Consider the following 26,461-nt stretch of genomic DNA (forward strand, 5'->3'; position numbering starts at 1 on the left):
GAGGAGATAGTCCCAATTTTTTAGGTTGTATAAATGTAAAATAACTTGAATCATAAGAAAGTACGTAAAAGATATAATGGAAATTTTGAGTATGGTGAACAGCGTCATAATGATGTCTTGCTATACATAAGAAAGGAAAATTTTCATTCAATATATAACTTTACATATCAAACTCACGTCACAATTACTCATTTTATATAATTATAATGGAGCTGTTGTTGCTGCAGGTTTTTCAGGGTTTTCCTGCAGCTGAAAAAGCAAATGCGCCATTGTTGTTTTTATTTTTATCGTTGTTTTAATTATATTGGTTTAACATAGATGTGAAAAATTCTTTCCTTTCGGATAATGGGGTAAGTATGTACCTGATCAACACCTGGGTAGGTATATTTGAACGTATATCTACATCATTAAATATTATGATAGATCACATCATAGAAGATGTTTTTGCAAAATAATTTCATTGATGAAGGAAAATCAATAGAGAACTTTTGTCATTCAATAAAATCATTTCTTCATATATACTATTTCAGTCCATATAGCTTTTATACTGAAGTGAGCGTTAGACGGAATATTGTATTTTTCTACCTTTGTTTCGAAATAGAGTAAACATCACCAATTGGATAAATAACTGTGTTTCCATATATCATTACGGTTTCCCATTCTGAAAAGTGCAAAGTGAAATCATGTATTCAAAACAGTTCATTGATTATTCCGCTTTGTGAGCGGTATGGAAATCGTGGAATGAAATTTGCTTTTTTCCACGTAATGTGGAATATCTGTCAGCCCTGTTTTATTTTCGAGTTTCATGTAAAAGTTTGTATAACAAAGTGGCTATTATTCCGGCCTTTGTTGGCTTTCCTACACTAGTTTCAAGTAACTATAAGCTTGTACAGAATTCTTGTATGTGAAACATGAAATATTTACCCATTCGAAATCCATAATGGAAAAATCATGCATTGGAAAATGTTCAATTCACTACCATAGCAATGTATTGCATTCCAAACTATGGAATAAAAAACGGGTTTTGTATGAACAAGGAAATGTTATTCTCAAGCTTGCTTTCATTCTTCCAGTAGTATATGACAATGAAGAGTTTTTTCTGAGAATGGGTATGATATATCAGACATATCATTTTCAACATAACAACAAAACAGTTCGGATAGAAATAATTTCTGAATGATATAAATTGCAGTCTATTCAACACATCTTCAGGTTACCATTTCCAGTGGAAAATAGTTTATCCAGGAAATAATGTAAATATTTTTATTGAGTTCAGGAAAAAGTTCATTAATGATCATTAAGTGATAAAGAAATATTTCTTTTGAAAATTCAAATTTCCTGAAAGAACAATTTGTTCAGGCCAGTCTCAACTTACCTATCTATCAGAAAACAACATTTCCCATGACTAATACCAAAACGGGCGTTGGATTATATCTGACTGGTGTCAGTACTTCACTGAAGATATTTCAACATATGTTGTTGGCGATACAACCACACGGAATTATTTTCAATTATCGGAACACACTAGCAGACCGGTTTCGGGCTGTTTGGCCATTTATCAGTGCAAGGTAGTGTCTATCATCAACATGAAGTCGATGATTTTCGATAATTGAAAATCAAATTCCTTTCACAGCATCATTTCTCGAACTAGGCAGAAGTGAACGATCAGCAACATGTTTATCATCGCCCCATCTGCCCGTGAACGAGATAACCAACCGCATATTCGAATTTTTCCTAATTACTCATATAAAGAAGAAAACCACACGAAGTGAGTGAGCATTCTTGAATATTGGCTGTAAATCAAATTTCCTAAAAGAACAATTCGTTCAGGCCAGTCCCAACTTACCTGCACTGTAGGTTAATGGGCTAACACAGAAATAACAGAATTCATATATAACGCCTCCGCTTATAACGACTACCTGTTTATAGCGACGATAATGTTTACTCAAGTTTAGTTTCATATTTAGTTTTTGAAAAGTGATACCGTTTGTGCGACTCTGGTTTAAGCGACCAACCGCTTATAGCGACCGTTTTTTATGATAATACATCCGGTTAAAACGTCTCGCAATGTTTTTTTTTACACAATCTGCGCACCAATACCTCGGCGCACTCCCTCTTCTTAGGTACCTCTATTGATAAGTACTACTAACAGTACTATACTAACAGAGGTTCCAGTATGAAGTCTTTGTCACTTGTTGTAAGTTCATAAAGTTCGACAAAATGAATTTTGTGAGGCGAAAGAGTTTTGCAATTGAAGAAAAAAGTGCAATATCACACCGATTAGAAGCCGGTGAATCAAATGCAGCCCTCGCTAGGGAGTTTGTTCTGAAAATGATCCAGTTTCTAGACGGCTGCATGATCAGTAGTGTTGAGTATCCAAAGATCACTGTTCTTGATACTATTCTAATGATTCAAGATGTCTGGAACCAACTCAAGCAAGGGACAATTTTTAACTGTTACAAACACGCTGGTTTTATGCGAAACAATGTAGAATGTAGCCTAACTTCAAATCCAGATGATTTCAACGAAGAAGACAACGTGTCGCTGAGCATTTGGGCGAGAGCTATTGATATGTATCAGTTAGTCATAACAAACGAAGTATTTGAATAATACGCGTGTGTCGATGATGCTGCCGCCACTTGTGAGGAACCGTCTGATGAAAAGATTGTGGAAAATATAATTGCCCAAGACGCGAATAGCAACGATAATGACGGTGATGATGACGCACCACAGGAGATTTATCCAACCTTAAGGGTGTCTGCAGCTCTGGAGGCTGCGGAAACGCTCGATGTGTTTGTTCACACTAATTTGGAAGATGATGTTATGAAAACAATGATGTCGCGAATTCATAATGCTGTACGAAATTCTTACTATCGAACAAAAGTTTGTCAAAGACAAACTCAAATAACATACTTTCTACGTAAGTAACACAATGTTTTCGTGCATTGCGTGCGTATTTTATCTCTTTGTATTACAGTACATAATGTAAGTACATATGTTTGTACATTAGGATATTTAATAACTATTAAAATAAAGCATATGAGATTCCTATGAAATGTTTTATTTACCTATCGATCAGCAATCCGAACAGCTAAATGAAAGACAAATGAACTAAAATTAATCCGTTTTGTACGTCGTCCGGTTAGTACGACATAGTATATTCGGTCCCTTGAAGGTCGTTATATCCGGATTCTATTGTACTTCCCTGGCTAATACTACGAAGGGCGTTAGATTATATCCGTCAGGTATCAGTGCAAGATACTTCACTGAAATTATTCCTGCGTATGCTGTTGGATATACGACTATACTATAACGATTTTCACCATTGCTGCTAGATGAATGAGGAACATCTGCAAGACTAATTTCTGTGTGGTATCCTGCATCAATATCTGTCGGATTTGATTCAGTATCCAGTGTGGTATCAGCCGGGACACTAGTTGCTTTCCGGCAGGCATTTACTGGAACCTACTATATAGGTAGTTGGGGGAGAGATGAATATGTCGAGATTTCATTCAGAAATATTTATTTTCTAGTGAGATCATTCGAAAAATCTTAAAAGGGACGTCTTTCAAATAATGGCCACGAATAAGTTATTCATGAATATTTCCATAATACCTCAAAATGGTTGATCTTTCTCACATTCCTGGAATGTTGTCTTTGAAATGGACAATTCGATAATGTTGATTCGAAAATGAAATATTATGCTAATTTGCGTTGATTGAGAAACAGCGTATTTGAATCGAGAGTGGTATATTTTCATGAGATATTAATTTTTGTGAAAGAAAGCTTTTTGCTCATACTATATTGTGTAGTAACCCTGTGTAGGATATCTTGCTCAATTCCATAACGTATGTTATATACTGAATATAAAAATGTGTTTTAGTATAATACAGTGTTCATATAAAGTATGAAAGTAGTCGTCATGAGAGAACTTTTTCTTTCGGTTTATATCTGAAAGTTACTTCTTTGCATGATCTACACATTTTTGTAGAGAGTTTATTTCGGAATTGATTACTATCTTCCCACAATTTTTGTATGAAAGTGCAAAAACCTCTCTTTCTCACGTTTTTTCTTCATCTTCATCATTCAATTCCCTCACTTCGGACATAATCATTTAAAACTATTTTGATCTACTTGAAATGAAGACATCCCTGTATTTAAGTCGTTTTTGAAAGCAGATATTTGATTTTTGATACACACTTAGTCACAATTTTCGCTATTCTTAGCCCGAAACCATATGTTTGTAGTTACCATTAAACACATCAACTAAACAAACCTAACACAACTTATCGTAACCAACATATGTAACCTGAAATCTGAAGTAAAAAGTAACGTATTTTATGATGCTTTATTTGGAAAAGAGCATCTACCCTCAACATTTAAGCTAACTTCCGAATTCAAAAACGAACTCATGTTAGATGTTCAGGATTAAGAATTATTTCCAACATACTAACATGATTTCGTTTTTGAATTCGGAAGTCAGGTAGGTTAGATGCTTTTTTCCAAATAAAGCATTCTAAAATACGTTAGTTTTTACTTCGGATTTCAGGTTACATATGTAACCTAACATAACCTATAGGTTAGTTCAGTTGAAAAATACTCGATTTCATTTCATTCATTTTTGATGTGTTTAATAGTAACTACAAACATCCTATTTCAGCTACAATCAACTCCATCGTTTGTAGTTTGAGGACAATTGTTATTTTATGATTTGAAGCCTTGTTGTCGTAGTTTTTTTTTGCTATACCTCAAAATAATATGAAATGAATTAATATTGTGTTGTTACTACAATAAACTACAATCAATTTAGAACCTATTTCAGAACTTTTTAGCGCATTATTACTCGTCATTCGTAGTAGTAGAATGATATCAATAGTGCTTTGTCAGTAACCGATGAGACTACAAAAAAATGAACATTATTACTACATTTATTAGTATCGTTTGTAGGTAAAGTAGGCTAAAAAAAAAAAGGTATATTTTCTTCAAAACGGGTTCCAGCCTGACGGAGCTCGAAATAAATCATTTGAAAAAGTCGCTCAGAAATCGAATTTGGCCCTACATTTCGAATTTCAACGCGAAATTTGAATTTTGTTTTTTTTCTAATTTCCTATTCAAGTCCAATTTTCAGTTGATGGTTCCTGATAAAAAGCTCCAGCTACAGTCACAAAATATGAGACTGTTTTGAAACATTCCGTTCAAAATTTATCAAATTCACAACCCATCATGTTGAAAAATTCTTCAAAATTGGAGACAGGCTAGTAAATGAGACTAAAATCGATTGATGAAATAATGATACTCAATTTTAGTTGATTCAATATATTAATTTCATTGATTTTGACTATTTTATCATATTCAGGAACATTAATTGAAAATCGAACTTGAATATAACAAAGAATCCAAATTTCGAATTTTGTGTTGAAATTTGGTACGTAGGGTCAAATGTCCAAACAACTGTTTCGAATGACTTATTTCGGTATCTCCAACGTGTAGCAAAATAGAATTTGCAATTTTCGCGGAATCGCAGTAGGCTGTGTTTGAGGCAGTCATTCGGGCAAAGCAATGCGAAAAGTGCAGTCAATGGAGGTCTACAACTCTACCAAAAATCAAATCTCTGCTTTCAAAAATGACTAAAATACAGGGGTGTTTTCATCTCAGACCATCATAACCCCGATAGTTTGCCAATAGTTTTTACCGTGTTAGTTATCAAAATAGCTTTTTGAAAGAATTTGAATATGGAAAGCAATATTTTAATATTTCATTATATAAACCTATCTTTGGCACTCCAAATATTTAGTTGGCAACCCTTCATATTAATGAATAAGTCCTAAAAAGCCAAAATAAACTGTTAGGGAAAAGTAGATATGGAACTCACTGTACGAGAATAACAATGGAGTCGAAGTGAAAATATAAATGGAAGCTTTTTAAGAAAATACACATCGATGCAAATGTATGTAATAAATATTTTCCGGCACATCTCAAGATATATTTATGAGATATGTTTCGTCATCGGTGTTGGCATGATGACGTAATCGACAAATTTTTTAATGCAAACAGGGTTCATGTGGCTCCTCATTCAAAAGGTTTACTAATCGCCTATTCAACGGTATAATTATTCCAATATTTATTTATATATGGTGAACCAATGACCTTCAGCAATGATTCAATGTGAAAGCCCGGCGATGAATTCCTTTCTGACGCTTTCATCAGGGGTTATTTGTTCAATTTCTATTCAGATGCATTACTTTAACTCTTCTAGATCATGTGGTCGATTTTGGTGAAGTTTGCTCTTCGAGTATCCCCATAAAAAAGTCTATCGGGGTCAAATCTTGAGACCTTGGTGGCCATTTGATTGGTCCTCTTCTTCCTATCCTATCTTACCTTCAAAACCGTATTCAGGTAGGTTCATCATTTTTATATGGAAATAGCTGATTCAGTTGTGGCATCAGATAACCACAAAGAAAGTGTAGATATTGAGGAACAGTTACGCTCTCCTCGAAAAAGTATGGCCCTATTATTTGGTTGTTTAAAATTACGGTCTATACATATACTTTTTGTGGAAATTGTAAGCTATGCTCCTCAATACAATGTGGATTTTCTCTTGCCCAGTGTCGATAGTCTGATAGTTCACGTGATCGTGATTATTTCGCAGATTTTGACTCTTCTGTCAAAGTCATCTTTCAACAGTTTTTGGACCAAATGAACTTTATACGGATGCCACTTTTTTTTTTCAACACTCTAATAACATGAATAAATCAAAGAGGTTTTATGTATGAATGTGTATGAGTCAGAATTATACAAATCGAAAAAAAATATTTTTGTATGGCCCTTCAACGCTTTCGTAGTACTATTTCTGGAACAAGTTTGTTATTTTCTTGTTTTTTTTTTAGAATTTTGAAGAAGTAGAAATATCAAAAATGGCTTTCCAAAAATATCTGTTATTTTCAGTATTCGGAAAATATTTGAACAATTTTCTATAGCAATGAAGAAATCAGCCAATATGAAAACTGATCGAAGAAAATGGAATTCATCTTGACATCACAAAAAAGGTGGATTAAGTTAGTTCCTACCGATACAATTCCTCACAGCTCAAAGAAAGATACTTTTTTGTCAAAGCCATTCGTCTCTTTCGATTGGGTCGTCAGTCCCCGAATTCGCCGAATATCTCATTTCCGTTTCGTTTATGGTCCTGACGATAAATGTAACAGAAAAATGTCAACGGAATTTCATATAGGACTCTTTGTATCTTGTTTCACTTGAAAGATAAAAATTCACATTTTGCCCGCTCCCTTTGCGGCAGAGAAAATAAACATCAAAAGCCGAGAACTTCTGAATGTTCCTTTTGGAAAATAAATATTGACGTAAGTATTTACAGTATTTACAAGAGAATATCCACTAGCAGAATTGGGGAGGAAGTGAAATATTTGGCTTTAATGAAAAGGATAAGGTTTTAGAACATTTAGAACTTTTTGATAGGTAGCTTCGTTCTAGAAAAAAATGAAGCCGTTCTATTGTATACCATGCTGAACATGAAAAAAAGTTTCTTGCTGATTTGTCTCAAACTGGATACACTCCTTTTCACTTCTTATATTTGAAATTTAACTTGATTAGTTCAGGGGCATTTTGGATGACACGTGAGTCAAAATCTGTAACGCTACGTTGAAAACAATGACACCTATCACTAGAGTATGAAATTCTGGTTCCAACAATATGTTCCTTCCACTTTGCACATATCACAATCATAAAATGGCCTCTTCGATCTCTAGACATGACTCCATTGAATTTTTTTCAGCACCACTTGAATAGTGAGTTTATTCAGGTAGAACATTTTGAAACGAAACGAAAAATGATACATGAATATTCTCTGTTGATGGATATATGAAAGTGAAATCATCACATTTGGAATGATTCGTCTGGTAGACACCTGAAAAGATAATAATATCGTTTAACACTTTTATTACCTTAACCCTTTACTGCGCAATTTTTTTAATAATCATGGAAAAAATATATATTACAGAACATTTGGTACATATTTCGAAAAAAATAATAAAAAAATATGTTTTTGTAATTTTATTTATTTTTCCATTTTCTTTATAATGATGCACATATGCATCATTTTGCATTATTAATCTATGTTCAGTTACCGTCAAAATATAAAATGTTGCATAAATGCTACATGACACCATTATTTATTAGCTTTAGAATAATACATTTATTGATGAAATTCTTTAAAACAATTGTTTTTTGATTAAAACATAGAGATGCAGTACATTTCTCGCACGTAACATAAGTATAGCCTTTACATTTTGGCAGTTTACACCGTAGACGTTTGGAATTCCAAATTGGCCAATGTCCAAACTGGTCTTGGCGTACACCTTGAGGAGGAATATAGGAAAATTTGCTAAAGGTAGCAACTTTGATGTCCTTTTTTGTTGAGCATGTACGCGCTTGTAAAGTAACCAAGCATTTACTACTGATATATCTATAAGGTGGTAAAACATACGAAAATACCACTTCTTTGATTTTATCGTAATTTTATGTCTGCCAATCAGACTGTCGGTAAGGTCTACCCCACCCATGTGACGATTGTATTCCTTTACCAATTTCGGGAAATCCACTGTGGTTTTTTTCTGTTGCCTTTTATCAAATCGTTGGACCTGTTGTACTGGTAATATTCCACAATAATTTGACAGAAGGGTGACGACTTTGTTATCTTTCCAGACAACAGATGTTATATCGATAGTGTCCATTGTAGTTATATACTCACTCATAGTCCCTCTTGGTGATTTTTCAATTTCTGGTAAATTACAATTTGGAAGTCGGTTTCTACGAACTGTGCCTAAAGCTTGAATATTTTTTTGACCAAGATGTACCATAAGAGGAAGTGTGGTGTAATAATTGTCAAAGTAGACTCTATGGTTAACTTTTTCAGGTAAATTGTGAAGCAACCTTGTAACAACATTAGCGCTGGCACCTAAATTTGATTGTGTACCTGTCCTATTCTCATCGCCATTCTCTTGGCCCGTATAATCTTCAAAATTATACGTATAACCTGAGACTCCTGACAATACAAAAAACTTATAGCCCCATTTATGAGGTTTAGCAGGCATATATTGCTTCAAATAACTTCTTGCTTCAGTTGAACAGATTTGTTCATCAACTGATAAGTCACGCTCATATGGCACAGTTTGGAATCGCTCCAATAAATGGTTGATAATGGGGACGCAATTTATACAATCGATCATGATTTGCATCATTGCGAGATGTCATATTTGTATTGTCATTGAAATGTAATACTTCACGTAATTTTTCGAAATGTCTTTGAGACATCATTTGCTTGATACTTTCTATACCAATTGACTTCGACCAATAGCTCCGAATACTTGGGAGATGTATGACTGACATCAATATGCAAACACCTATGGATGGTCTGGTGAGATTTGAGCTGAAAATAAATTGGACTGTTCTGTTATGTGAACATACAACTTATCCGTAAAAAATTTTTTGAGGAAGTCAGATGGTGTAAGCATTTCCAAGAAGGCAGCGGGGAGTCGTGAATCACCACGAAATTCTATAACATTTTCCGGTATTTGTAAATTGCCTTTTCTCCACTTTACATTCGCGTATTTTTCTTTCAATATTTGAAGGTCGTTTTTGACTTTCATCTTTTTTTGGGAGGCTCAGGTTCCTCTACTAAATTTGTGTCTTTCATTTGGTTTCTGCCTTTCCGTAGTCGTTTCTGTTTAATTAGTGGAATTATTTCATCAGCCAGTGTTTTATTTAGCCCTGCATAATGATTCTCATTTTGAATAGGATTATGTTCTTCATAACTTTTTGTGCTTGGATTTTCTCGAGGAATTTGAAGAATATTTTCTTCTTGAAATGAAGTGGATGGTACATTAGTAATGTCCATCAAAATTTCGAATCCATCCTGAATTTGGGAGTCAATACCTGATGTAGATGGTAAATCATCTCCATCTTTTGCTGTCACGATTTCGACTTCTTCATCGGCGAAGTATACTGGAATACTGTCAATATCGAACAGTTTGTTAGAGTCATCGAGCAGTTCATTATCAGACATATCGAGGGGAACATTATTACCTTCTGACAGGGCATCTTCTTCATCTGAACCTAGCTGAAAGTCGTCCTCACTTTCTGATAAATTGGCAATTGCATCCTCTAATTCCTGCTGAGTCAGTGGCCTGTGTTTCCCCGACTTTTTCCAAAAAGACATTGTACCTGATAAAACTGGAAAAGGAAATTTTATATGTTTTACCACTTTTATTTGCAAACAACGTTACTGCAGTTTCGTCCTATAAGGACATTTTCAAACGTATACTATAAACTAAAACTGATTGATTTCATTACACCTTATATACAACTGTATATACTTATATACAAGTGTACCTGCCTTAATTGAATAGCTACCTGAATTTTGTCTAACTACAGGTACCTACTAATTTATTAATAATTATTGTTTACTTCTAGGTTGCATATGTGCATCATTCTGTTTGTAATGGTAATTTGTATATATAGTCAATCGACAAAATGGTGCATATATGCACCATAAATAAAAAACAGTATTGCAGATTTACTACAATTTGGTAATTAGAAGTTAATTGCAAATGAAATAAATAAATATATTCCTTACCTGATAATAAGTTTTTCCACAAAAAATACTATAAATTTCAATGGTTTTACTATATGAGTCTTTCATGTTTGAGATCACAACCGCTCTTACTGGCGACTGAGAGAGAAATGGCGGCTAAAAATAATTTGCATTGCTGACACCCCTTGACATAATATATACGATATGTTGCAAGTATGCACCAAAGCGTCTATCGTTATTTTAAACTCTCAATGGAGTTGTTTTGAATGTTTTGAATGTATTTAGGGTTAACAGTTATTGTTACTGTTTTCTTCCGTTTCCAAAATATGACACGTCAAATACAGACAAATTTGTTTCCGTTGACACACATTTCATATTTGTTCATTGATTATTCATATGGTAGACAATGCACTTTAGTAGACTCTATATTGAATCCATTTTGTTCATTTTCAAATTGTGGACGGCGATACACCCAAAAACACTTAGAAACATTGGCGCCTTCACCAAACACGTCTTTCAAGAATATATCGACATCTTATTCCCAACCCACTTTAAAAAACCTATAAATACACTCGATCGATTCAGTTCGACGAATTAACAGAACATATACCTTGAGGAAAACACTTCAAGCCCTTTAAATTGAGCAACAATATTAGTGAATTGGTAATGAGAAAAAACATATACAGATAGGATCTCACTGCAAATCATAGAAAAATATGTAGAATTGATTAAGGTTATACTTGTAAGTATACCTAGAAGCATTGACTCCTCCATGGAAGTTTTTCTTTTTTTTGCAGATAAGCCTGCACACTGTTGTTTTTGATTTGTCTTCCCTATAATTTCAAATTCCACAGGGAATATTCGTATAGAAGGGACCTTTCGAATGATGAATCACAGTTGATAGGAGACATAGAGGAATGCGGAGAAGATGGAGTTTTACACGTAATGGATATGTTCCAGTGATGACCATCTGTTACCGTTCTGCAAATCCGTTGAAAAAATCAGGTTTCCCATCAACGAAGTACCGCCTCCTACAAACGATAATTCTCAGAAGTCGAAACAGGTGCGAACTGAGGATTAACGGGTTCTCACTTTTTATCGTGTGATTTCTGGCACGGGTTGGACGATAGAAAGTGAGAATCGATCATACGGCCTCGCGGCCTGAACCTATGTTTGTATAGTATCTTATTTTAGTTCAGAAATATTCGGAATTTATCTCCAGTCAAACATAATGAATCTATTTTCGTTAAAGCTCGTAATGATTGTGAATTTGATTTGTAAAACTAAATCACAAAATGATGTTGGTTCCATCATTTATAACTCGAAAACGGCTGGATAGAGTTTCATGATTTTCAATTTGTTCAATTTGTCACCACCTGAAAAAGTAGAATGATCATTGAAACATTTGGAAAATCAGAAGAAGAATTTGTGATGCACTGTTTGGAACCTTCGGTGTTGTAATGAATTTCACTGGAGTTCAATCCCAACACCAAACCGTTATTTTTAACGTGGAGATGATCAGAAGATTATGATAAGAAGATTGAGGAAGGAGGAGGAAGTTTAATCTTCCTCTTGAGGATGATCACATGGTGATTGAAACACGTGTCAAGGTGTTGAAAATAACGATTTGGTGTTGAGATTGAACTCCAGTAATACTTATTGAAAACTATGACAGTTGACTTGGTATGACATTTCATTAGAAGACACGAATTGATGATTTTACTGCTATTGATTTTTGACCCAAAAATGATAACTTCAGATTTTTCTGTGTTAATAAACAGCAACTAATTCAGTTGAAATTCACATAAATGCGGATACACTTCATGTTGTTGATGAAACCAGAAACCTTGGCGTTTTGTTTGATTCTCATATGAGGTTTGAAAAACACACCAACAAACTCATTCAACGAGCCTATGCCTCCCTCAAACTAATAAATGGTAATAGACACTGCCTATCAATTGAATTGAAAAAAATGTTGTGTGAGAGCTTAGTACTTGCACAATTTAATTTTGCAGATACTTGACAAGTTACTATAAACAAAAAATTCAGAAAGCCAAGAATTCTTGTTTGAGACTGGAATAAGAAGAAACAGAATATCTCACAAGCTGAAGGAAGTAGGATGGCTAAATATGGAGAATAGGAGAAAACTACATGCTGCCTGCCTCTATCACAAGATTCTCTTACATAAATTCACTTCTTACCTACATAGGAAAGTGACGTTTCGAACCGATGTTCAGATAACTGAAGTATTCAATGCTATTCCTGAACTTAAAATAAAACTGCCACCCTCTTAGTTTGAAATCAAATTGAAATTATATTTCTTTCAAAATCAATAACTTGATGAACGGTTCACCATTCCTCTTTTCTATCTTCTTTTATTGTTTTTTCCTCTTTGAGCGATTCCTGACCGATAATAGTTTGCCTAGTTTTGTATCATCGCCAGTCACTGATCTTTATTCATGTATTCATATACTTATGTTAATGATATGCTACTTCAATACCCATGCAGAGACTTTTTTAGGTTAAGTGGAAGAACAATTTGGCAGTTATTTGCATAGCTGCGAAAATGTAACTTCGCCTTTTACTATAACTTTATATATGTAGTTAGAACTCATATTGTTATTTTTTGTGTGTAGTTGTAGTAATTAAGACGATTATTTATTTTTTTTTTTTTTTTTCACCGTAGTGTGCGCTGGTCAGGCCCTATCCCCCGAAGCCCCGATACATTCGGGAGGGCGCGCCAGCATAATCAACCAATGACCACTCCCCACACCGTGGGGTAAGTGATCATTGGGTCCGAGAATCATGTGCCCTGAGCAAACGCAGTGAGCCAAGAATGACAGCCTTCTGCATTTGTGCGGCTAAGATTTCTGCCTTAGTGCGGCAAGCCGGTATGATTTTGATATTCGAGAGTAGAGAAGACATCATTCCACCAAGGACTCCAATAATCAGAACGACCATCTTGACAGAGTGATCTGGATAGAGTCTGCGGAGTTCGAAGAGAAAATCTCGATATTTTATCCGTTTTTCCTCCTCTTTTCTGACGATATTCGTCTCGCCAGGAGCTGAAAACTCCACGACAAATATCGTTTTGGTCTGGTGATCGAGAAGGACTACATCAGGCTTATTAGCTTGTATGAGCCTGAGGGTGGGGAACGAATAGTTCCAATAAATTCGGCACTTCTCGTTCCCCACAACGGATTCAATATCCCCCGGAGCGTAGGGCAACACCGGTGTCTCGTCAATACCGTAAGAGTGCCGTAGATGGTAATGTAGCACTCTCAGGGCCGCGTTATGTCGATGGATATAGGCCGAGACCGCATATGCTGGACATGCTGATAGCAAGTGCATTAGGGTCTCGGGCGCCTCGCGGCAGGCCCTGCACCTTGTGTCAGGAACCTCTATACCCATCACGCGACTGCGGTAGACTAAGGTGTTGAAGACACCATCCTGGCAAGCCATGATGAACCCCTCAGTTTCCGACTTCAGCCCACTCGACCTGAGAAAAGCGAACGTCAGGCGCTTTGATAAGCCAAGGTCTTCAATGTTATTGAAGAAGACCCCATGCATCGGCTTATCCCTGTGTCTCCGCAGAAGTAAGGTGATCTCTGCGGCTTTTATCTGAGCTTTTTGCTGAACGGGTTCCAACTCGGTGACAGAGTTGTAGTCACCTCGTTTAGAGTCGAAAACTATACCGAGTTCATCAGCTGCTCGAGCAGCTGCCCTAAGGAGAAATGCTCCAATTCCTGCTCTCTCATGGTCACGGACCATGCAGAGAAGGGGATCCGAACTCCTGACGACTTTACAGGCTGTATCCAGTATCATTCTGTCATGTAGACACTCCAAACTCAAAAGTCCACGACCTCCCTGTTGTCGGGGGAAGTACAACCGTGGAACGGACGATTTGGGATGCAAACTCCTATAGAGATGCATCATTTTTCGGGTCCTTACGTCGAGTTGATACAGCTCCTCCCGAGTCCACTTCACTACTCCAAAGGAGTAGAGTAAGATTGGAACGGCAAGCATATTTGTTGCAGCTACTTTGTTCTTCCCCGACAGTTCCGATGACCAGATCTGTCGAAGTTTGTGCTGATACTTGCCGCGGAGAGAGTTTTTCACTGCAGTTACCTCTTGTGAGTGGCGTTGTTCCACCCCGAGGTAAGTATACGTCTCTCCGGCATCCAGATGGTGTAGGATGCTTCCATCTACGAGCTGCACATCCTCTCCGTAGTCCCCGCATCGTCCTCTTTTGAGATGAACCATTGCACATTTGTCTATCCCGAATTTCATACCGATAGCATGCGTGTACTCTTCCACCACCCTCAAGGACTGATAGAGATCCTTCTCTCCAGAGGCATAAAGTTTAAGATCATCCATATAAAACAGATGGGTGACCTTGTGCCTCCGGTTTCCGGGGTGCCACAGTTATATCCTCGAGTCTTTCTGAGCGCAACGGATAATGGCAATAGTGAGATGCAGAATAGAAGGGGCTGAGGGAATCACCCTGAAATACACCCCTTTTGAAAGTGACCCACCCTGTTTGAACTCTTGCTTGACCAGATGTTATGGTGAAGCGAGTTCGCCAAAGTGGTGTCAGTTGTTCAATGCATCTCACTATGTTGTCGGGTACCGCAAGGCATCTGAGCAAATGCAAGATGAGCTCATGCGAAATTGTATCAAATGCCTTACGGTAATCGATCCAGGCCATAGAGAGGTTACGCTTATATTGTATCGAGTCCTGCGTTACACATCTATCGATGAGCAGGTTCTCTTTACATCCAGCGACTCCTCTCTTCGACCCTCTCTGCTCATATATCCGTTCGAACACTCGGTCAACTGCGGTGAGTATTCGTGTGTATAAGATGCTTGTAAACAACTTATAACACGAATTCAAGCATGTTATCGGTCTGTAATTCTTAGGAATCGACAAATCTCCGCTTTTGGGGATAAGAACGGTCCGCCCCTCGACAAACCAATCCGGAATCGGCTGCTCTCCATCGAGCCATGAGTTGAAAACTCTGGCCAGATGGTGGTGGGTACTTGATAGTTTTTTCCACCAATAAGTGTTCAGCCCATCTGGGCCTGGAGCAGCAAAGTTCTTGGAACCAACGAGGGCCCTTCGAACGTCATCCGGGGTTATCGGGTTGCGCAGTTCATTGGGCTCAGGCTGTCGAAGCTCTCTGTTGAAAGCTTCGAACTGCGCTAGGGCTGGAGTGTCTAAGTTGAGTGGCTGCGGGTGTTCATAGATATCCTTCCAGAAGGATTCCACCTGATCAGCGGTCGGCGGATTATCCACAACACGTGGAGGCTCTTGGAATAAGCGAGAAGGTTTCTCGCGGAACCTAAGGTTTTCCGCGATACTTCTCGCTCGCCTCACTAGTGACTTCTTAGCAGCCACTAGCATTCGTATCCTATCAAGGCAGTGCTGTTTGGTGGTCAGCAGCACGCCTTGGCTCAAAGTGTGATGGATACGTCGTAGATTGGCGGCTATTCGCCGCACTGCGGGCGTGAAAGGCCTGTTGGCTGCCCTGTAATCCATCACACATTGGATACGAGACGCGTGTTGTCTCGCCGACGTGATTTTAGCCTCCATCTTGTGTACACGCCGTTCAATCTTCCGAGCCGCAAGGCCGGGATTTCGTCCTTCCGATTCGGAAAGCGATTGGACGACGTTATACACGGCGGTGTTGATTTGCCAGATGTCAGCCTCTTCTGTTAGAACACTATGAACCTCCGCATCCAAACGAGCCAGTTCTTGTGGCTTCAGGGGCTTAATCCTGTGGAGCGCCCTGCGTGTTCTGATTGTCGTCTCCATTGGTGGTATGGTGCTGGTCTCCTCTCCAGCCGTGCCAACGGGTGGTGGAACTGCCACTTCCACCACTTCGTTAGCAGGCTGGAAAGGAGCTATATAGCCCTGCCGCCGAAGATAGGATACGTAATCCCTAAGGTTTTGGGCGGAAAAGGCGGCATGCTCCGGATGTGTTTCACACCACAGAGCATGCAATCTCGCCATGTACCCTCTTCGCGCGGGCTCACTACTCTCGTAGCAATGCATAAGGCTATCTCTTAGTTCATGCGTCCACTCAAAACGTCCGTTTTCATTGCCAGGGTTGTCATCAGTAGGCAAATCATCGTTTTGGGCCCCACCACCTTGCCTCTGACCCCTCCGAGCGGGTCGATTGTGGGGGCCCCTTCCTTGATTATTGGGAACCAAGTGTTGGGTCCACCGGGTGGTTAGCCCTGTGGACCCACGGCCGGCACCGGAGGAGGAATAGAGTTCTCCTTCCCGGGTGCGCCTGGGCTGCCGGTCCGGTTTTGCACCAGTTGCTCGGGTAAGTGGTGTCGCAACTCACCAAAGGTCAAGGGTGTTAGTGGCCATCCCTGCTATTAGAGGGAGACGATTATTATTATTATTATCATTATTATTATCATTATTATTATTATAAACCACCATCAATCAATTTCGGAGAGAACTACACTGGCAGCAAAGTACATACTTTCTACATAAATACATAGAAACCTGTAAATAAAAGTTTCCAGAGTTTTGCAGAGTTTCACTCTTGCCATCTGATATGAAAGATCACTAACCTTCCCTTCAGATGAATACTGAAGAGCTCAACATCAGAAAACATTGTTTCTGATAAAGCACCTGTCGTGCTACTTGAGAAATTCATCGATAAACCTACTAATATTGTTCTGTAGATTCTTCAACTGGTCATAAGGAAAAGTTTTTTCCCAGATCGTCTTTGTTAGTAGGTCTTCAGTTTTCACCAAGATGGTTCTCAACAGTAATTATGCCTAGATACCCATGCTATATTTTCCCATGATCCCAAGCCTTCAGCTCCCTTCCTATCATAGTTAGCATATAGGTACTGTCCACAGAGCATTTTGAAGATTGGTTTGCATTGTTTATTCTCCTCCATAAAGAAATCGTGATGAAATGTCATTCGAGAAAGTAGTTATTCTGTTTCAAAATATTCAGATGGATGAGTTTCCGTTGGAAAGCCTGAATTCATGTTGAGTATCTCTATTTCCTCATTCAGCTGAAGGTTTTGCAGAGTTTGCAGAGAGAGTTTTGCTTCCTCCACAACGATTGTGTACCCAGGAAACTATGCCGTCAAAACCTTACTGAGTTTTTCCATGTACTAACTGAAATATTCCTAGATCTTTCAGCAATGCTATTCTATTGGAATTATGTTGAAGCTAGCCCAGTGGCGACTTCATAGTTTTTGATATCCTTCATCATTGGACCGATCTTTTATATTGACACGAAAAGATTCGTATAGCTTCGTGAGTTAATTTCGGCCTGGACCCATCTATCTTTTCGATAAAACCCATCAACTTCAATATCATTTCCAGTTCGACTTCTGCATATTATAAAACCCGGAATCGATCTTATGGGTTCCAGAATCCTCTTCATATGAAAACAGATAAACCGTTCGAAATTGGTTGGCAGCGGAGCCGAATAAATTGGATTTGTCTTTATCCCGTACCTTCCCGGCTTTCAGTTTTTGTTTGACCCGTCGGCATAGAAAGGCCGGGAATATGTATATCATGAATTTACTCGCGAGCTGTTCGTTTCAGGGTTCAGTTTGGATTCCGTTTGAGCCGTGTTTGTTTTTGATTTCGATAATGGAGTTGGAAAGAACTACGGAAACAATCCCCCAAAGATATGGGTCTTCGGTATACAGGATAATTTGAACCGGACCCTTATCATGTGGATTTAGATTACGATAAGTGTATTGTGTGAGTTCAAGATCAAAGAGCAGAAGAAAGATACGAACCATGAACATGACTGAATGGAATATTGGCAAAGATGACCGTTTTAAAATACTACATAACGACCTCAAAGGAGACTTTCGTTTTATTCTAAATTAGAAAATTCCTTTTCTAGCAGTGTCACTCCGTTATTTACAGAAATATCGAAAATCTATTCAACTAACACTTCATTGATCATATCACAGAAGTGCAACACGTGTTTCACTATGCAATAACTTCCTCAGACGTGTGCATACTGAATAAATTATACTGGTGCCCAATTAGTGCTCTATATGAATCAACAATTTTAATCATATGACATTCTTCCTACTCGATGATTAACGAATTTATATGTGTTGTAAACTGATCAAAATTTGAAGATAAGAAAAGAAAGTGTACAGACTCATTTGCATTAACTTATAATTAACAAAAATCATCAGAATCCATGATAATAATAATAATAAATGGCCTTAATTTTTTTGCAAACTCTAGCATTCATAGCTATTCTTCCACCCAACAAAGCTCGCGAGTATATACTCAGATACATACAAATAAAATCATCCCTGAAATGATTTTCAGGAAACTGAAACAACTAAAACGGGAAATATCCTGAAGAATTTTTTTTTACTTTATTTCAAGATCATGGTTCATTCAGTCATTTTTTTAATTTTGTATTTGAGAGACAATGAAGAAAGCTGTTTCATATTACCTCCGATATAATTATAGATATAGATAGTATCGACCTAATAAGGGAAGGATCGCCCAAACTGTTTGGTTTTACTCTGTGGGATAGAATATTCATTTCTATTTATGAGACTTCTATCATGAGAATCACGTCTGTATGTGAACTTTTTCAGAAGATATTGATAATGATCAGTGACATGTCCTGCTCTAATAACAATATGAATTCTTGTACGATATTTTTCTGGAGAGAGAGGCTAGATGGACTGCATATAGACTTATGCACATTGCCAATTGCATACATCAAATTATTGCAGAGTGCAACAGACTGTTGCACTGCCTTATACAGTACTGTTCATAGATGAATCAAGAACACATTTCGATTTTGGGGCAGGTGTTTTCAGTCGCAGACCTAGAGAGATATCAACCTGTCTAGAAACCTATGCGACTGAATTTCAAGTGGAAATTTACTCTAATGAATTGTGTACGGAGAGATTGGAAGAATGCAACCTCATACAAATTCCAATAAAAATATTCTCAGACAGTCAAGCGGCGGTGGAAGCTCTTGGCTCCTACCAAGACTTAACAGATTGTATCTGGTTTGGATTCCTGGCCATACTGGCCTGAAAGGAAATGAGACTGATGACTCCCTTGCAAAGGAGGGTGCTGCAAGAAGCTTCATCAGACCAGAACCTGTCATTGGCATCGCTTCAGGCTTTGTCAAACAAAGATTGAACACCTGGATGGCAAGAATATTTATGAACTTCTGGCAGAATCTTCCAGGATTGGCTCACTCCAAGGCGTTCATTCACCCTTCGAAGCTTGATACCAAACAGTTGTTGGACTACAGCAGGGATGAACTACGATGTCTAACAGGCCTTCTTATAGGTCACTGTACTTTGAATCATCATATGCAGAGACTCGAACTGTCGAAAGACAGTGTGCTTCGTCTCTGTTTGGAAAATGATGAAACAGCAGAGCACATACTTTGTGGCTGCCCCGCTGGGGACCAAATCAGGTTTTGAGAGTTCGCCAGAGCCGTAGATACTGTTATCATCTGACCTGAAAGACCACTCACCATACAAACTAATCTAACGAGCAAGTTTGGTCAGCTCAAAAATCGTTTTTAAAATTTCGTTTTGTGAGACCCCACGCATTTCACTTTTCAAACAAATGTAAATATCCAAAGTAAGTCTCTTTGGATTTGAGGATGCAAGTTTTCATTTAGAAATTCCGACGCAGGCCGTAGAGAGTTCATTCTTCTTCTTGAAGATGATCACTTGGCGATTGAAACACGTGTCGAGGTGTTAAAATAACTGTTTGGTGTTAGGATAAAACTCCAGTAATATTCTACCTCATGGTGCCAATTGAATTCGATAATGTTATTTTCCATCATATTTTCTTCAACATTTCCTGTAATTGGGTGTACAACTGTTGGAAATACAGTGCTATCTATCTATCTATCTATCCATCCAACAAACCTATTTTGTGATGAAGAAATAGGTAACTGTCCAGGTAATTTTTCAATAATTGTTTCTCCATCTGAATGGATTCGTGTAATTTTTATTCAGTTGTTGAGATTGGTAATCAGTTTATACCTAATCCCAGGTAAAACTATGAATCACTGAGTAGTTTCTCCATCTGAATGGATTCCTGTAATTTTCATTCAGTTGTTGAGATTGGTAATCAGTTTATACCTAATCCCAGGTAAAACTATGAATCACTGAGTAGGAAGGTCATATAACTCAAAGTTTTCATTTATGTGAAGGATTATAAAAAAAAATATTTCACAATGTGTCATTGAATATGGTTTACAGCTGCCGAACTGAGTCACGGCCGGTGAGTTTGGCTTTTATATCTACAAGAACCCAAATGGCATTTTAATATACATTTATTGTTAACCCCTCAATCCGTACTACATGAAATTGAAAACAAAAGTTTCTATTCTTCATTTCCTGATATTTTCTTTGTCATACATCGACCCAAACTTTACGCAGATACGATTTCTCCCACCGGCCATGACTCACTCCGGATTTGATGTAAAAGTTTATAATTTTATCCACTGCCTTCAGGAGGAAATAGATAAGACCTACTTGTCTTTGTTCAATTGGGATTCGAATTCAGTGAAATTCCAGTTCTACCGGACTATATTGCTAACTTCATGCTCATATTTCCCATCCAGTTTATCTTTTATTCACAGCTGACATTTCGCGAACATATTTTCCACATTACTATTATTAACGAAGATGTCTCCCCCAGCAACATTCCTGTCGCACTCAGATAGAATTAACTATGAGCTCGGGCTGCGGTTAATATGAAGATTTTCATTTATTTGCGGAAACAACGTTTGCTGTTAATGGTGATGGGGTTCTGTTGTTTCAGATCCAGTCAGTGAGATAAATCAACACTGGAATCGTTCATTTTGTTTGCTTTATGTTTCATTTGTGTGCGCAGAGGTTAGTAAAGTGGGGCCTGAAAGCATTTTGCAAAAATATTCTCCGTTATGTCGATGGAAAGGGTAGGCGTTCTGCAAACAAAACGCAATTCCAGTGGTGGGGAAAGTATACCCTTTCATATTGTTGCCGGAATTTGCCATTGATTTTCGAAGTTCTCAAAATGAAATAAAATTCAGTTGAAGCAGTCATCTCAGTTATTTTTATAACAGAGAAGATACTTTATTGGAAAACAATTATTTTCTTCCTAGACATTTGCGAATAATCTTTGGATAGAGAGGCATGAGTTCAATCCCAATCATGACGTATTGCATTTGGAAGGAATAGATTGAAAACTCAACCTTTTCGATAGGGTCCAGTTAGGCAAATTTTGTAACAGCTCAATATCAACAAAGCATCTGGCCTTGATGAAGTGCCGTACTTAAAAAGTGGGCAAATGAACTCACATCACCAGTACTTTGCAGACTTTTCAACCTGTCTTACAAGAAAGGAGTTATTCCTTCTTTTTGTGAGGTTGCTCGCATTCTGCCAATTCTCAAAAATACAAAAACATCTTTCAAATAACTATAATCCAGTCGCTTTGCTATTAATGATATCAGAAATCATGGGTAAAGTCGTAAACCACCATCTGTATCTGTAGAGTAGGGAGGGTAAGTGTGAGCCCACAGCACTTAAGCCACATGTGATCCATTGTTCATCCTCCCGAGGAGTTGTCCTCCTAGGTCATCGTCTGTCCTGTCCTTTCCAGGAAGGTTGACAAGCCACTGGGAGACATCTTTTTTATATCGGCAGGTGTAGGCCAAAATTCACACACACTCTCTTATCGACGATAACTCCGGGCACTCGCATTGGACATGTCTGACAGTCTCATCTTCCTGTTCACACACCTGTATAGAGGTGCACTTACCCCATATTGTGGAGGTGTTTCCTTAGTTGACAGTGGCCAGTCAGAAATCCTACTGTTGAGCGTAGATTTTTCCTCATCGCCAGATATTTCTTCGGCGCCAGCTTCCCAGAGTTTCCCAAGGTGATCCTGGCAAGATTGCATTCTTTGATTCCATCCCACCTCTTCAGGGATTGATCAGATAATGTTATTATCTACCGAGGCTTTGGCTAAATCTTGGTGACACTTCAGTACTGGCCCTGAGGTTACACGTTGTCTGGTAAACCACCATATCGTCAAATATTTGGAAGGCTTCAAGATTTTGAGCGATCATCAATATGGCTTTCGGAAACAAATATCAATAGGCGAGCTTCTATCGTATGTCACCCATATTTGGAATAACGCAATCAAGAAACATGGAGAATCAAGAGCTGTTGCGCTTGATATATCTCAGGCCTTTGACCGTGTCTGGCATGAGGGTTTGCTGGACAAACTTTGATGCTATGGCTTGTCGGATCATTTCTGTGTATGGCTCTCCAGCTTCCTGAAAGAACGTTCCCTGCAAGTTGCCGTTGATGGATATCTCTCGAATACTTCCACCATCAACGCTGGTGTTCCCCAGGGATCCATATTGTCTCCAACCCTTTCATATTGTATATCAACGACTTATTGAAAACAACCAAGAATCCAGTATATTGCTTTGCTGAAGACGGCACACTTGTCTCGTCATTCCATTTGGGTTCCAGGACTTCGGCTACGGAGGCACATCTTCACCGGCAGCAGTAAGTTGCATATCTAAATGATGATCAAGAAGTGATATCGAATTGGGGTGAAAGTAATCAGGTTCCACTCAATGCTACAAAAACCCAGGCATCGGTTTTCTCCAAGAAAATAAATGTCTCCGAACCAGATATCATAATGACAGGTCAGACAATTCCGCTTTCTGCTTCGATAAGTTTGTTGGGGGTTGAACTGGACACCACTATGTCTTGGCACAAACATGTCATTGGAATTGCAAAGGCTGCTTCTCAAAAGCTTTGAACACTGTTCCGAACCAGAAAACTATACACACCTCAGCAACTTCTGATGCTTTATAGAGCTCAGATCACACCTTCTTTGGAGAACTGTTCTCATATATAGAGCTCTGCCCCCAAACATACTCTGAAGTTGCTGGATTCCATCCAGAAAAGAGCCATCCACCTGATTGGAGACGCGAACATCACTTGCACCCTTGATAGCCTGGAACATCGAAGAAAGGCTGGAGATTTTTTCTCTTCTATAGATACTTTCACGAGAGGCGTTCAAGTGACTTGGCATATTTGATTTCATCAAGAGCGGTACATATCAGAAACACGCGACGGACTGTGGCTGCTCATCGTTTTGAGATTCAACTCAGTACACCTCGAACTGCACTGTTTAGAGATACATGTGTGATCGGAGCATGATCACCACGCACATTTGCATTTATTGGGTGAAATGGGCAAGCCTCCTTACGCTGGCTAATCAGGTTTAACTGCAATCGGCTCACGCAGTTCATGTTACAGTGTCAGAGTGGTCAGTTAAATTCCAACGCCTGTGGTGTGTGCATATAGGTATTTTGAAGTTAAAAATTTGGAAATGTCAAGTACTGATACGGCTCAAGAAACTACTGATTTGCGTCCCTACACTCTACCTGTAAAATTTTCCTATACCCAGCCACATATTGAAAATCGATCGTTCTTTAGTGCGACTTTGTACAAGCAGCCTTGTCTGAAAGATCACGTGCGCTATGCATGATAATGTTTTGGGGCACTCTGTTGTTTGAATGGTCAGAGTATAGATGTAAAATTTCGGGATCATTGTTCAATGATCGAATAGATTTGATTTGTTCCCCTTTACTGAATTTGATAAGTTCACCGTTCCATCACACGCATTCCAACAATCTTTTTTTACGTTTACGGACTAGTATATGTAACTCCTTTGTAGGATATGGAATGATATTGCCAACCTTTCTGTTAAATAATTTTCCTTCGTCTATACAAATCAATCCTTATATCCTTATGATACCTATATTACATATCTGGTCAATGTGTCCAATCATCACGATGATCTCGATAATCTGTGAAAACCTATCTGAACGTAATACCAACAAAGGCCCTGGTCTTGATGGAATTCCCCTCCTTTCTTTTAATGTTTAGCTCCATTTCATTCCGCCCACTTTTCTGTATATTTAATATTTCCCCAACATCAGTCGAATTTTCAGACTAGGTACTGGGAAACCCCTAATATAAAAATCCGGGCGAAAATATGAAGTAAGTAATTATCGTCTCATTTCAATTCTTCAAGGATTACTTGAAGTTTTCGATAGCATAATTTCTGATTTCATTACCTACGACTGCTTTCCAATTATAGGAACCCAACTATTCGAATTTACATAAAAAAAGTCAGCGAAACTGGGTTTGATTACATACGTTGATTTTTATCGGATGCCCTGGAAAATGGTTCACAAGTTGACTCTGTGTACATTAATGTTTTCAAAGCTTTCGACAAAGTTGACCATGAGCTATTGATCCATAAACTTTATTTATACGGCGTTGATGGGCTAGTTTTGTAGTGGCTCAAGAGCTATTCCACGAAATAAACGCAAACTGTCAGGGTTACTCATAGCTATTCTGATTCCATCGCAGTTTTATCGAGTGTTCCACAAGGATCACTGTTGTTCGAAATTTTCATTAACGATCTGATTCGCTGTTTCCACGAGAGTGAAGTTTTGCTATTCGCTGACGATTTGGAATGTTTTAAAATAATTGAGAGTGAGGCTGATACATTGATTCTACAAAAAGATTACCTTTCTAACTGGTGAATGCAAAATGGTATGTGTTTAAACGTATCCAAATGCCGTTTTCTTCGCTTTCTTGAACACGTCAGTCACCCAATCGCTTTCGAATAAAATATAAATTTTCTGGACTTACATTCTGCTTTTGAATGCAAATATATACGTGTAATCTTAGACTCCACACTCAGGTATAAGTAACACATTTCCGCTGTTATTCAGAAATCCATGAAGATGCTTGGCTTCATGAAGAGATCCATTTGCGATTTTATCCACATCACTGCTATTAAGTCTCTTTATTTTTCCCTGGTTATTGTTCCACAGTTTGGCCCCTTTATTACGTTACACATATAGTGAAACGAATAGCACAATTTCGTGAGATATCTTGTCTTCAAGATGCGTGTATACTATGACTATGTTGCAGTAGAACGCATAGTGAATACAAGCCCAGTCCTTCAACTAGGCAGTTGCAAACCTTTTATGTTTCTTCCACAGATAAAATAACTTATGCAACAGCTTTATCTTCAGAACTCTTTTATTAGCTATCTCTTTGAATACCCTACAAATTTTCAATACATCAGTTTCCCTGTTGAAACAAAATGATACTGGAGTATTTTTTCCTCGTCTTTAATGTCGCTCATATGATAGCGGATTTTTGACTTTTCATTCTTTTAATGATTCTTGACATTCCTTGAAATATACGTAATTTTATAAGCAGGGGATAATTATAGACACCCTGTATAGACAAAATAATATTAGGTTAGGTCTAAAGTGAGTGGTTCTATTCGACCCTCCACCGCAACCCGCAAGGGTTTATTGTGGCTCGACAAAATAATATACGACATAATTCACGAAAAATAGTTTAAAGGAGATTATATAGTATTTGAGAGCATTTTGACTTTTCATTAACTCACCGTCAGTTTCAGTTTCCTGTCATCAGTTCTTGGTTGTTGTTCTTGTAAATTCTGAACATTTTTTGTTCGGATGAGTTTGCTGAAGAGAACCAGACCGTCTGTTCGAAGTGTTTCTCTATTCACCGACCACATACCCAGCTTCATTCTGTAATAGAAAACGTCATAATTGGAGTATGATTCCTGAAAATCCAGATATTTTTCACAAGGACAAACTCAATACGCCAAATATAGAGGCGATAGAAAATGAAATATCTCCGTATCAAAAATGAACAATGATGATAATAGTAATATCTTCATTATTCTCAAACAAAACAGAGGAGTACTTTTGAATAAATAACAATAATTCTTGAAAAA

At 37.9% G+C, this 26,461-nt stretch overlaps 1 protein-coding gene across 1 annotated transcript in view; it reads right to left on the bottom strand.

Annotated features, from left to right (window-relative positions):
- LOC111509054 (solute carrier family 7 member 14) overlaps window positions 1-26,461 on the bottom strand; it is a 206,292-nt gene that overhangs the window by 119,574 nt on the left and 60,257 nt on the right. The window contains exon 2 of the mRNA XM_074174980.1: window positions 26,108-26,252. Coding sequence (XP_074031081.1) covers window positions 26,108-26,251 — 144 coding nt within the window. The 5' untranslated portion in view covers window position 26,252. The remainder of the gene's footprint in view (window positions 1-26,107; window positions 26,253-26,461) is intronic.

This window comes from Leptinotarsa decemlineata, unplaced genomic scaffold, assembly GCF_025532065.1.
Source record: "Leptinotarsa decemlineata unplaced genomic scaffold, Ldec_3_MD MMD2_tig00000882_RagTag_RagTag, whole genome shotgun sequence".
Lineage (NCBI taxonomy): Eukaryota > Metazoa > Arthropoda > Insecta > Coleoptera > Chrysomelidae > Leptinotarsa > Leptinotarsa decemlineata.